The 14032-nt window shown below is 38.8% G+C and overlaps 1 protein-coding gene across 1 annotated transcript; it reads left to right on the top strand.

Annotated features, from left to right (window-relative positions):
- Positions 1 to 643: 643 nt before the first annotated feature.
- Positions 644 to 5635, top strand: LOC122419142 (uncharacterized). The gene is made up of 3 exons (XM_043433446.1): positions 644 to 950; positions 1621 to 1761; positions 5060 to 5635. The coding sequence occupies exons 1-3, from the start codon at positions 699 to 701 to the stop codon at positions 5468 to 5470; spliced, it is 804 nt and encodes a 267-aa protein (XP_043289381.1). The 5' UTR covers positions 644 to 698; the 3' UTR covers positions 5471 to 5635.
- Positions 5636 to 14032: the final 8397 nt, after the last annotated feature.

Genomic DNA, 14032 nt, shown 5'->3' with positions numbered 1-14032 from the left:
TAACGAAATCGTTTTATTAGAAAGTGTGTGCAAAAACCGAAATTTTATTTCTTTACATTTTTTAAACGTAATTATTAGTTTACAACACGCAGAGAGTAGAAAAAAAAACGGAAAAACAAAAACTGTGGGTAATATTGAGCAGTCAAAAATTTGACATTATTCGTAGATGTTTCTGACACTTCAAACGACACAGCAAACATTTATGAAGACATTTTGACATATTAAATGATTTTCATCAAAATTTCATTAAATTATTTAAAAAAAGGGCAAAAAATCGTTCCAAAAACTCATTTGCATCACTCCCACTTTACGAAAGTTCTACTGCCATCGTTAGCTTTACTGAAAATATCAAATCGATACCCCGGAAAGTTTCTTATTTATAAATCATAAAAATATAAATGTGTTTTTAGTTCCACTGCCAACTGAACGCACGTGTGCGTCCGCTCCGCAGTTACTTCGTCCGCTACACAACCGTCCGATTTTCAGGGACCCTGCTCACTCTGCGAGGCGAACCTCTGCTCCGGCAAGTGAGCTCGCACTATGATTATTATCGATCAGACGGCTGGTCGGGTCGACTGCGGGATTCCCCGACTCCCCACTACGCTCCTTTGGGCAGGGCGCTCTGTGAGTCGGGTCGTCTGCATGCGGTCGGTCCGATTTGGTACAGTTTCAAGCAGCCGTCGTGACGGTAACGTTGTATGGAAAAAATAACAAGCTCGCTAATGAAGGCTTACGAAAAACAAGTGTGGCGCGAAATCATAGAAGATTATCGAAAAATGCCGCACCTGTGGAATCCATCGCACGCTGATTACAGGAATCCCTATAATCGTAATCGATCCATGGAAACCCTGCTTCGAAAATACAAACGGATTGATCCGGACGTCAACATGCAAAGTTTTAAAAAGAAAATTGAAAACCTGCGCACGGCTCGGAATCGAGAATTGAAAAAGGTAAATTCAATTTCATTTATTTTCAAGGCTTTTTTATCCACAGTGTGGATTACTCAATAAAAAGTATATTTCCCAACACAGGAAATCTAATTTCTATCATTTATTTTTTACGCTCTTCTCAGCCCAAAAAATACGGTTATCGGCTGGCTTCGTAGGTAACGTTGAATTTGACTTTAGCTTCCGATGTAGGATTCGCGTTTATGGAGCAAAGCAATATCGCGTCAGCTGATGACCATTTCGCGACGCATTCGAAACTCGATATTAAATTTTCCATTCAGTAATGACGAATTTTTTTATCACAATAAAAAGTATAAAGTAAGAAAATGTTTACTTTCCACTGACGTAGAGCCACGTTTTGTACTATTTTTGACTCGAACTGATAGACGTTTGCTTAAAATATTGACGTTGGAAGGTTGAGCTCGTGCAGTACGTCGGGTAGGAAGAGAGACGATGAACAACTCCTTAAACCAGAATAACTTTTTTTTCATTTCATTTCCAGAACTTTTCGCGTTACAAGATTTTTATCCACGAAATTAACTACTCACTGGAAACTACTTTGCTCGTCGGTATTGGGGATTTTGGTTATCTTCAATCACTTTTCTTGTCTGAATGAATAATGTGCCGGCACCAAATTCATTTTCGCGCTCAAAGAAATATTTTCAAATTTCAGGTCGAAGCCTCAATGCAATCGGATTCAGTTGGGAAGGACGTTTACGTACCAACTCTGTGGTACTTTGACTTACTTTCATTTCTAAATGAAAAGAACGAGCACAGCCTCCAGTGTGCAGATTCCTGCGAGAGTTTTGAGGAAGTAAGTATTCACAATATGGAAAATATTCACGTCGATTGCGATACAGAAATTTTCAAAAATTCTTCGCTTTTTCCCCGCCCCGAAAAACCAAATGTTAAGCTCTTTCGCACGTACCGACTTAAGATTTCAAATAATTACAATGTTCCTGAGTATTCCAAGTGCGAGCAGTTGGTCGCACGGTCAACAAAGCTCGTATTGTTCGTCCTTTTATACATAAAATACAATACTCTCACTTTCAAGAAAGGTGAATTTCGTAATGACGATATGAATAATACCGACGAGAACGAGAGAGAGAGAGAGAGAGAGAGAGAGGGAGGGAGAAAGGGAGAAGCGAGTGGCAGGTGTTAATCCATGAATTAGGCCAGGCTCGAATAACGGCTGCTTCAATAGTTCTGTAGTTCTGTAGTTCGTTGTCTAACTCGAGTTTTATACGTTCGTAAAGATAAACGAGCTCGAAAGTTTCTTGAAAAAGATGAGCTATGCAGTAATAATGGCAAGCATTGAAATTGAAGGGACTGACCATCGAATTCATTTCGAAAATTTAGCAGGGGATGGAGGCATATAATGGGAGAAATATCGACAGTTTTCGAAGAGACCGAATGGATTATTTTTCAAGTGAAAATTCTTCGGTAAGGCACACCCATTTTGGGATATGTCGCAAGAAACGTTTTGGATTGATATGGAACGAGAGAGTTTTTGGAAAAAGAAAAATTATGAGGTCGGTGACGTTTTCGATTCGATTTTCGTGGCTCGTAGCAGCTTCTGTCGATGACTTGTATGCTCACGGAAAGTCCTTTCGAACCGTTGTCGAAATTGAGGAGTTAAAAATTTTGTCAATTTGGAATTGATCTACGAAATGAGTGGAACCTCAGCGGCCGACCCTGTTTCGGATCTAGTGCGATTCGAGTTAGGCGAGACATTGCGAAAGGGAAAAAGCGACAGCGTAACGCATGCGGGAATATCGACAACGGAAGAAAGAGTTGCTCGATAGCGGTGCTCTGTCTAGTCTCGTCGTCGGAATAGTTGTTGACAGCGGTGGTCAAACGGCATATTTCAAGTATCATGAAAGATTCACGGTATCAGGAAAAGCGGTGATCTAACGGTCCATGCAAGTGAGTTATGAAAATTCTTCTCCGGAATGCGGACAAAGGTCGTGGACATTGGAGGTCCTACGTTTCACGAGGTTGATTACTCTTTTAATATGCAGCATCACGGAGAAAACGAATTCGTTTCGTATACTGAGGAATATATTATTTTTCAAGAATTTTCGAACTATTTAGGCCCCGATTACAAACAGCATATAGTATTTTTTGAATTTTGCTATTTCTCCTCTCTTAAATTTTAAACAGCTTTATGTGGATAGCAAAAAGTGATGCACGTGAGAAATATATCTCGTCTTGTTTTCCAGTGTTATTCGTCATGTCAGACTAGCACTTACTGATAAGTGTAAAAGTATTGCAAATCACAAATTTTGACTGTCAGTATAGTACAATTCTATGATAAATACTGGAATATACACTGTATACGTGTAACATTTTACCATACGTATAGTTTTTTTGAGGCTTGCCCGAGCATACTTTACAATAGAAACATTTGAAGTGTCCGAAAACATTTTTTATTATGCTTAAAGAGAAAAACACTGTTGAGTCTTTTGAATAAAAGTTGTGGGCATTGCTCTAGAATTTTCGGCCTCGTTTTCTCCGTGCTTGAAATGACAATTTTGGAACTTCTGTTGAAAGTTACGCCGCATACTTATTGAAAAATCTTTAGTTTCGAACGTGGAAAAATATAATAAAATGACGAACCGAACTAGTTGAAAGGTGAGCTTGAAGTGAGCTTTCGTTGCGTGCACTTGATGAGAAAATAAAACATTCTGCGACGTTATCGGTCTTCGGTATGTTTTCAACATCCAGAAAAACTTGACTTTTGCAGATTTTGTTTTCAGAGTGCTATACTACTTCGCTGAGCACACCGTTCATGCTAATTTATCTTTCACAAAATATACGCAGACAATTACGAATATTGAGACAAACGTTTCTATTGAAATGCGAATTAAACGGTAAATCGTTCACCATGGAACTTTTAAGGTAAGAGTCGCGCGACTCTATGGTCAAATGACTATTTATTAATCGTCGAAATAAAATAGGTTATAAGAAAGGTTTTCTGTATTGAATAAATCTTGGGGCAATTTAAACTGGATTCGTCTAAATTTATACAAGATCATATTTAATAATTTATGATTAAAAATATCTTATGATTGCTTATTTGACCCGGTTTTTCAATATATACATATATATATCGGTTCTCTTCTCACCTGACAGTCGAGAGATATCCTAGCCTCCAAACTCGCCGGCTATCACGAAAAGTATATATATATGTATACATTCTTAACGTTGCCAAGTATATCGAGCCACTTCATGGCAGTCGATCTCCTTCCATTTTCTGAGTTTTCATCGAGATTATTTTTAAAATTCTCTTCGAATTAGTCGATGGCCCTATATTTTTATGGTCACATTATAATCTTTATAATATAATCTATGAGGAGCAATTTTATCATAAACTATATCTAATCGATAAGGAAATGAATTCTGCAATCATAGTGTTGGCGGGATGGGTTTCTCATACGATGCCGTGTTATATTTCTATTTTTGATCGTAAATTTCTTGATATAATTTTCGGTAACCTATTAAATCCTTTAGCCATATGAAAGTTTATCACGTAAAAATGGTATAATTTAAAAATCACGAGTTCGTCTAATATCGATTGTCGCGCGACTCCTACCTTAATGATGAACAAGCAACTGCCTCGGTTCTCTGAACAGGAGAAACGGAGCTGCAGTAAATTCTGAACGTGCTGCCAGGTCGGCTATTTACCATAACTTTAATGCCACGAACTGAATGTGACGTGGTCAGCGAATAATGTTGATAATAGTTCACATTTTCACGAATAATTCAGTCCCGAAGATTGTACAGTTTCTCCATTGAAAATTGCTGGCATACACGGTTGATACTGCTGTAACTTCGGGTGTAAAATCACAAGATAGTTCGATGGTTTTCAGCTTGGGTTCTGCTGGTACCTCGGAAACGCGACGACTGATTAATTGACAGGAAGAAATTTCTTAGTGGAGGTCGATGAGGATTCCGGTTGGGCGAGTTTTTGTGAATTTCATGGATGACAATTGTCTGTCGATGAATGAGAACGCTAACTCATAATTTTCTAGGTTTTTTCTACTTTTTTAAAATCGCGTTGGTATCACTGTGAGCTTGATAAAAATGAATTCATTGTAAATTCATTTCAGGAGAATAGCAAAGCCTCAGTTCTGATCGAGCCCCCACCAGCAAAGAAGCAAAGAACACAGCATCCAAAAGCCGCGAAAGCAAGCGTCGAGACGGACGAGAAAATCAATAACGCCGACCAAAGTGAATGGGAAGTCATTGGGAAGTCAATAGGTTATCAACTGAAAGGATTAGAGAGAACGCAGTTGACAATTGCACAGAAGCTCATATCGGACGTGATATTTTATGGAAAAATGAATCGATTGCTTCCTGACTCTTGCATAACCGTTTCTCCATCTCCATCGTCTCATACCTCAGCTTCGTCAAACACTTTCGGTCCAACCTCTTTCACAGGTTCCGTCAAATCTACTTCATTTAAAATAATTTCACAGCCGAAATCCACTTCCATGCAGTCTTCATCCGACGTAAAGTGAAATCACAGAACCCCCACAGTTCAACTGGGTCCAAAATCCTTGCTATAGTTTTTTACTTCCTAGTTAAAAAAAACTCTGTATAAAAAATGTAAGTAAATAATGAAATAACTTTAAGCACATGTTCTATCGTCTTTGATAATTAATAAAGAGCAATTTTTCTAATTACATCTTCATGCGATACTTTTTTTATTGAAAACTAATGTTGAAATCAGTTATTTTGACGAAATGATGTAGTTACTTTGGCTGATTTATGAAAAAGTTTTCGTAAAATGATGATTTGGGGATACAATTTTCGAATCCTTCGACACAGTAGTGGAAATTATAAAATAGTTGACAATCAACATCGATGGGAAACGGAGATACGTGAGTCAACAGAAATGTCCAATTTTCTGAGTTTAATTGAGAATTCCGAAGGAGTAAGTCTCCAAAATCTTTTGAAGAAAAAAGAAGTCGAAGTTGTGTGTAAAACGTCCAAGTTTACGTAGGCAAAAGGCGTGCAGGTAGGCAAGAATTTGATAAGACAGGAACGTGGCTTATCACGCCTGGAACACGCCGAGCGACTTCGTTTGCATATCATTGAAGGAATTCGTGAGAAAATAGATGCCACAGCAAAGAGGATTTTGGTTGCATACTCGGATCTCGGGGAACCCCATCTAAGAGTGTTAGCTCACCTGCACGTATCAACGTTCGAGCTTGCAAAGTATATAGACAAAAGGGAATTAGAGAAGCAGATAGAGAAAGATAAGAAGAAAAAGAAGAAGGAGCAGAAAGGAGAAGGAAGAAAAGAAACAATGATTTGATCTACCCGGATTCACGTAATGTAAATCTGCTTTTTCATTTTTATTTATTTTTCTTTATTTTGGTGTCACGCAGGAATTTGATGTATGGCAGTTTCCAAGGTTTTTGTATAGCGACGATGACATCGAGCTTTCCGAACAATGCTCAAGTTAGTTCGGCAATCGCGCAAAATTTTATTTGAACGACTGTACATAGTGTTCAATCTGAATATATTGTCGACGCCATTGAGTCACATTATTAAGGAAGATCATGCGATACTTGTGATTCAAAAAAGCAACTGAACCTTTTTGCTCTTTTCATGATCAAAGAAACGATTGAAATTTATTTTCGCAATTATTCAAATTATGTGTAATTTATTTGTTGAGATTGATAAATTTTTAATATAATGATCGTGGCTAAAACACTTTCCCACTCAATTTCTATTTATATGCGTAAGCATATCCATATTTTAAACCAGTTTTTTTTACTCGTTAACCTCAAATAAGTGTTTTTCTTTTTCCATTTTGAAAACATTCTATTTTCTTATTCTCGTTGTCGGCTCTCTAAAGTTGGGAGGATCCTATTTCATTGAATCCAAATGGTCGCACAGGAAGTATGCCTGCCACAAGAGCCCATGTTGAAGCTTTAAAAAAATGTGATTTTCGCTGATTGTTTTCTCGACAACTAGCCGGTAGATCCTATAATAATTTCAGGAATAGATGCACGCTGTACATTTCTAGCATATTTCAAAATTTCACCTCTAAAAGTTGGAATTTTCGATTTCCATTAAATTCGTGTGATCTTCCCTAAATTTGATGCTATTCAATGCTTGAGGTGCTGCAAATCTCACGTGAAGGATCGAATTTTATAAAAATTCATGCAACGCGGACTATCTCAAAAGTAGGATGTTCAGAGTATTATTAACCCTTGTTAAAAGGCTTCAATCGTAGATTGAGAGTAAGGATTTAAGGAGGAAACGTCTACGAAGCGGAAGCAGCGAGTTGTGCGGAAACGAGCTAGTCCTCTAGAAATCTTATTCCCCGAGATCGTATATACTTTGTACACGCACGCACGAATACTCTCGAACATAACTACAGTCATGGGTGTACGCTATATAAATGGAAGTTCTCGAGTGGCGTTATGGGCATTGTGGTTTTGTAACACTAGTCACGTATCTATTTTGCGACTCGCCTTGCGGTCTGGACGATAAGACGAGCGTACCACGAGACGAAAGAGACGCCGGTTTATTTATGATTTTATTGCCTCGTTTATCGCTGCAGGATATATAACGCAGGATGAATAGTAATGAGCAGCGGAAAGAGAAAAATACTCGGTCGAAGAAACCTCCGGAGCGCTACTTGATTTTTCTGGAATCACGGTCTCTGGAGGGCGGGATTCATGACCATTGAACGTCCAATTATTCCAGGAGGATTCCAGAAGGAAGAATCGCTAAATTTTTTTTTAAATCTCGAATATTTAAGGTATTTGCTAATGAGATATTGGGTGAACCGAGGACCGTTGACGAGGTTTCTTCGATCAAAATGAAGGAATAAAATTGAAAGTTTAATGATTAGATGAGCCACAGGAAAAGCGACATTTTGAGCCTAGTTTCGACACTAAATTTAGCGGAATTGGCTCTTCGAATTTTTCCGCTTTTGTTTTTATAGTAAACGGATTGAACGCTCCCTCGCGAAGTTGAAAAAAGTCGTGAGGAGATTCTCCGAAATATAATTCCTGGCGAGAAGAGAGGCGGAATAAACTGAGTGAACTTTCTCTTCGTTTTATATATACAACCTCTATTGTCTTGGCTCGATGGATTTTGTGGTGGGACTCGACGAAGAGTTGTCCATTATTTATTTTTCCTTGGTATAAAGGAACGTGGAGGATCATCGTTGTCGAGACAGAAATGAGTATCATACTCAATCCATCGTATACGCGAAATCGTTAAGTTTACTCTGTCCTGCATGGACCCAGAAACTCCATTACGAATCCTTTTTTTTCTTACTGACTTTTACGACGAGGATTTTCGTTATCTCGTGGCTGCGCGTACGCGTGCTCGCCTCGCTTGATGGACCGAAGGAGGAGAGAGAACGAAGTTGAGAGACGAAGCAAAAAATGTCTACGAAAGATTTATGGCAAATGAACTGAGACGGTCCAGCAACGACGAGAGGACAGAACTCAATTGACAAAAAACAACGAAATAGAATAAATTCGTCGTCTATGAATCCACCGGTAAAACACGGACGCTTCTCGAATCCGTGTCGCTGGATCAGTCTTTGTCCTTGGCACACTTGCGAGCTGATTTTGCTAAAATCCAAACCGCGTCTTGCTTCGTCGAGTAATCGAAGTTTAAGCTAGGGGAGACTGGAGAAGGTTGACTAATAAATAATATTATCCAAACTAGGGAGTGTAAGCTTAAGTCCGGTTGATACAATTGTTCATTGTAACCTCTTTCTCGTTCATGTGTCCCAACGCATCGGAGCGACACGTCGTTTAGGAACAGTGAAGAATTTCCACAAATCCAGGTACAAAACCAAATTTTTACGTCAATCTTATTTATCTCCTGCTGCATCGATTTTTTTTCCAATTATTGGAATAATTCCCTACATGAATGTTCACATATTGAACAATAATGGTGCATTGTATTTTTCTCAACTATCGCTATAATTTGCTGGTAGAACGTTTTGTTGCTAAAAAAAGCAGTATGGAGTAAGTAGGCCAACAGTGGTATGGGGCTGGTTAACACATGTCGACGTACACGAGTGCTCTAAATGGGCCCACTCGAGGTGTGCCAGTAAAAATATAATATTCTATGTGTGTAAAAACTGCAATTCTGATTTTAATGACGAAGATGAGGATCAAATATTCCTCACTCTCACACTTATGGACAAAAATGATCTTTACATTCACTTGTGTCAACACTTTGTGTTCATTGGTCGAATCATCGAATAAATAATATTGATAACTATCCGTTTTTATTAATTTCACTAATACGTATTGATTATCAGGTAAAAATAGCACCATAGTCAACTTGCCCTAATGCTTGTGTCAGCTTGCCCCGATCGTGGGGTTGATTGGCACAATAACGATTCGTCAAATAAGAGATTCAATAACTCATTTCGTTTTAAATGAAAAAATTCAAATTTTCATTTGAGATAGAGGAAGGTTGCTTCTATTCGAAACAACCATTTGGTTTTTGAAATCGTCTTTAGTTCCTTGTTTACAAGCAATAGTTTGAAAAGTTGGCCGCAACCAGCCCCGGTTTCCCCGAAATTCTAAAAGTTCTAGGCTAGAGATCTCAGTTTTAGTGGGACTTTCTTCCATATGCATTAGCTTCAACCGTATCCACGAGGGTCTAATCAATTCTTCAGCATTCGATTAATCCAAATGTCAAGACCGTGATAAAAGTCTTCATAGTTTTTTCCACGTGTCATTCGCAAGTCAAAATGAAGATTTTCTGTCCAAAATGAATCTCTCATCCTCCCCTAAAAAACGAAACTTTTTATTTTCTTGGTGATCGTCAACAAATGTTCAGCTCAAGACAGTAAAAATTTTCCACAAGGAACGAGGTCTTTTCAGATTCTCGTTGTTTGTTCTTCATGACTTTGGCACAGAGCTCAAGTTTCTTCAAGTGAACAGTACAAATGAGATTCGTAGTATCGCGAGATTGGCTGTGACGATTCTACAAAAATAAGAATTTAAGTAGTCTTTATCATTTATTTTTCTCATTATCAGAGCTGCGTGGTTTTTTTTGAGATAAGAATTGCTGCACCTTTAGTACGGTAGAGTCTCGCGGCTGATTTTTTCCTCGGTGCAAAATAGATACGAGCGCGACCGAAGGTAACTTTTGCGATAAATATCTTGCAACAAAATCATACTTTGGGCGAGTACACGCGTACTCGACAAACAAAATCTCGTCGATGTATCTTCCCCGAGTTTCTTCATTGTACGTACGTCTTCATAAATCTGTGATGCACAAAAGGCTCCAACCAAGTGATTTTACTTGCTGAACAGCCTGAGCTATGCCGTTGTGTTAGTCAGTATTTGACACACACTTACAAAGTTTCGTATGCACAGTAATCGTCGTCGTCGTCGTCGACGATGTCGTCGTGTCGTGTCGTCGTCTGAACACGTGTGTCCTTATCTCCCAAGACCATTTTTCTTTCCTCCGTTTCGCGCGATAACGCCGCCCGGTATCCCGTAATTTCCGCTGGTGTACGCGGAGCAACGGAAAAAGTGCTCGGAAAAATCACTGCGCAGAATGAACATCGCGAAATTTCTCGTTTCGCGTTGTACACTTTTTATTCATGGAAAACTCAATAAGCTTTGGGAAACGATAAATATTCGAGCGGACGCGTGCCAGTGGGATCGCGATGTCATAATTTGTCTCCACTTTTGTAACTTGTCTCATGTTGTTGCTTGTCGGGTTCTCGGGTTTCTTTCATTTCGCTCTGGATCAATTGATTTTTTTATCATTGTTTCACTGGCCACGATTTATTTAGACGAATAAGATGAAAAACAAAATGGTGAAAGTTTCGATGAGATGATTCGGTTTTCCTAACGAGACAGCGACGAGAATGTCGGTTTAAGAGAGTTTTCTCTTTTACAAACAAAAATGAAAAAAGGATAATTTGTTCGAGCTTATGAACGTTTTTATTATGGAAAAAAAATCCAACTAAGCAGGATGAGGCTTGATGAAATCTTCGCCCATTTCCTTCTAGCTCAGACGAAATTTCGGCGAATATTTCCATTCAGAATCTCTCAACTCTGGGCGTTTTTCCATCATTGAAATATGCTTTTCTTCATCATTGAAGCGAACTCTGATGAGTTTACAAATAAACGGCGATTGTTCGGCGTGCATGAAATCTAACCAATGAAATATCGATCTCGTGCAAAATGGAAACTCCGCTAATCGGACACTTGCGTAACCGATTCTCGTTGTTTTTTTTTTTTGTTGTTTTTTGTTTGTCGTGGGAGATTGACAACTTCGCAATTGCCTCGACAGTGTGACTCGAGGACGAGGATTGAATTATGGAGAATTATATAACGGCCTGTCTTCGAGAACGACTTTGGTCTTTTCAGGTTGAGAATATTCTGCCTGCATGTGTTTCGTTACGTCAAATGAGTTATATATTGAAAAACCACAAACGAGGATTCCAAAGTTAACACAAAACAGTGTGTTGTATAAAGTTACTGCGCTGAAAGGACTCGAAGCACGGTACGTTATTGCCGTTCGTGCCCGAGCTATTATGACTTCGACGATGCCTATGCAAAAACAACCGCACGAACTTTCCTCGTCGTATTAACCGGTAGTTATGGCTTCACGTGCCCAACAACTTTACCATGAGTGGTCAACCTGAATTGATTGGGGATTTTGTGGCGAATATTGGCTTCAATATTTCACGTGTTTACGCCTTCACCTAAAGTTCAAAGTTTCAATAAACCATTATTTTCGTTTATGTTACATTACTCAACTGTTTTCGCGTTATTAACGTCTGTTTTCGTCGTTCACATTCTCGTTTAGTCGATGTGATATCGAAATACCCGTTAATTCAGGTAAAATTAGCTCAATTAGTAGAGCACTTTGAAAAACAAAATCGTTTTCGTAAATAGTGAGAAAAACTTGAAAGTTTACGTGAATTTTTCTTCCAACACTTTGGATCTACATTCAGTTTTTTCTCTATTTCTCATCTTTTGATTGAATCATATCATAAAAATTGTACGATTTTTGCTTTGGAGAGTGTGTCCAAAAACTCATTTTCCTACCAGTACCGCGATGCCCTCTGTGTAAAGACTTGGAAGCAGGGAACGAAATATCCGGCAATGGTAAACTCCGTTGTATCGTCGAATGGTAAAAAGTTTGATTAACTGCTTCGAGCCTATCGTGTAATATCGTGGAAGAATTTAAGGGCTTGATTTTTCTCAGATAATATCAAAACAGAATGTTTTTTTTTCACCAAAATTTTATCAGCCTCGGTGCTCACAATTGATCGCGTGCGCTGCCCCCTGGCGTCGAAGACGCTCAGCAGGCACCTCGATGTCCCTCGATCGAAAAAGAAGAATTCTACAGATAGAAGTTCGAAGGAAATGAGAAAATATTGACATATATTTAGATTCCAATCTCGTGGAAATTAAGGGAGGGGCGAAAGGTCGTATGTGTATGCATTTTTCGTCAGCGTTGGTCCGGAATGCACGCCACGTGCAATACGCCTCTGGGACAAATTGTTGTTTTCTTAATCTTTCTCCTTCTTGAGACTTTTTCTGGTTGCATGAAAGATTTTGTACTGGTTGCTTCTCGCTTGAACTTTCCCATCGAGTTATTCTGGTTTTCTTCAATCGTAGGTAAGGATCGGTGGGCAGAAGTGAGAAAAAAGAGTGGCCATTTCGAGAGTTTGAACGAGGGATATCCGAGACGGTTGTTTTTCCTCTTAAACCGAACGGAAACTTGGTGAAAGCAATCCCCCCGTTAGGGACAATGGCACAAGAAGAGCGTTGTACAGAAAAGTATTTATAAATTGTATAAAAGAGAAACAGGAAGGGGGAATTTTCATTCGTCCGTGTGCTCAGTTTCCGGTATCACGATGACACGATGTCACAAGAGATTTTCGCTTCCTCTCCCTCGCTCCTTTTGACCGGGTCTTTTCATCATTTCCCATCCCCATTTCCCTTCGCACGAAAATCTGCCCGAGGCTTTGCTCTACTTTTATCGTTCGAATTCAGCTTCAATTTCCCCGAGGAATTGTAAAGACGTTTTGAAAGGTTTGGACCAAAAATTTTCAACGCTGTGAATAATCCCATTTTTTTTTTACCAACGAAATTAATTATCGAGTTATTTGTTTGAAGAGTCAATATTTTTTGTTTTTCTAGAGACCAGGATGATCATTGATTGATATTATAATCCAATATTTCATTATACAGAAGCTGGAAGCAAATTTTTTTGTTTTTCAACTTAAAGAAGCATTGAAGTGTTGGTTCACGATATTTTTGGAACTGCCACTGTTTCCAGTCGAAATTCGACACGATTGGGAGGTTTTTGCCTCAAACAATGAATGCTAATGAGCTCAAGAGACACTTCATTCATCAAAACCGTCAAAGCATTCAATCGTTTTGAGCAATCGTTCTCTCGTCACCAACGATTGCTTTTTCTTCTCACCGCAGATTCATCACGCCTCAATTTAGTCAACCCACAATTTTTTCGAAACACTACCCACGAACAATTGACAGCGAAGTAATGTTATTGAGGAGAAAAAAAGTTGCTAAACAGTGTGGCACGTTTCGGATGTATAAGCGGATACACGCGATGATTCACCGGGAAGCCTTTATCGAAAAGTTGCAACGTGACGTGGATGCTTAAGCGCATCGAAACCTCCTGCCTTTTATATTTCTTTTTCTATATACCAAAAGAATAATAAAAGCCTTCGCAGCCGCAATGAATAAAATTGTGTTCAAAGTTCCGTGGTTGGTTATTCAATTATCTTCACTCGTGATAATTACACTGAGACGATTCTTCTGCTTTTTTTTCTTCTTTATTTTCCATGGCATCAAAGTCTCCTGATTATGTTGTGCACGTTGAGATTATAACGCGTCGAGAGTTATATTTATACGTTACGTAAGGGTGAGCGAGAGATTGCGAAAAATTGTTGCGAACATACGTATACACTCTTCAGTCCTGTATTTTTATTTACATTTTTATAAACATCAACACAAATGTATGGACTGTTCTGGGGAGGCCGGAGAAAAAGAACGTCCCTTCTGATCAATTCCCAAAGCATTCAGGAAAATGCT

The sequence above is a fragment of the Venturia canescens genome, chromosome 1 (assembly GCF_019457755.1).
Source record: "Venturia canescens isolate UGA chromosome 1, ASM1945775v1, whole genome shotgun sequence".
NCBI lineage: Eukaryota > Metazoa > Arthropoda > Insecta > Hymenoptera > Ichneumonidae > Venturia > Venturia canescens.
Note: the sequence above shows the minus strand (reverse complement) of the source record. Positions and strands in the feature narration are given on the sequence as shown.

Bases quoted from the DNA above. Each gene is read 5' to 3' on its own strand.
- LOC122419142 (XM_043433446.1), top strand. From the start codon at position 699: ATGGAAAAAATAACAAGCTCGCTAATGAAGGCTTACGAAAAACAAGTG. The intron at 951-1,620 runs GTAAATTCAATT...TTCAAATTTCAG, and splicing joins GGAATCGAGAATTGAAAAAG to GTCGAAGCCTCAATGCAATC. The intron at 1,762-5,059 runs GTAAGTATTCAC...AATTCATTTCAG, and splicing joins CCTGCGAGAGTTTTGAGGAA to GAGAATAGCAAAGCCTCAGT.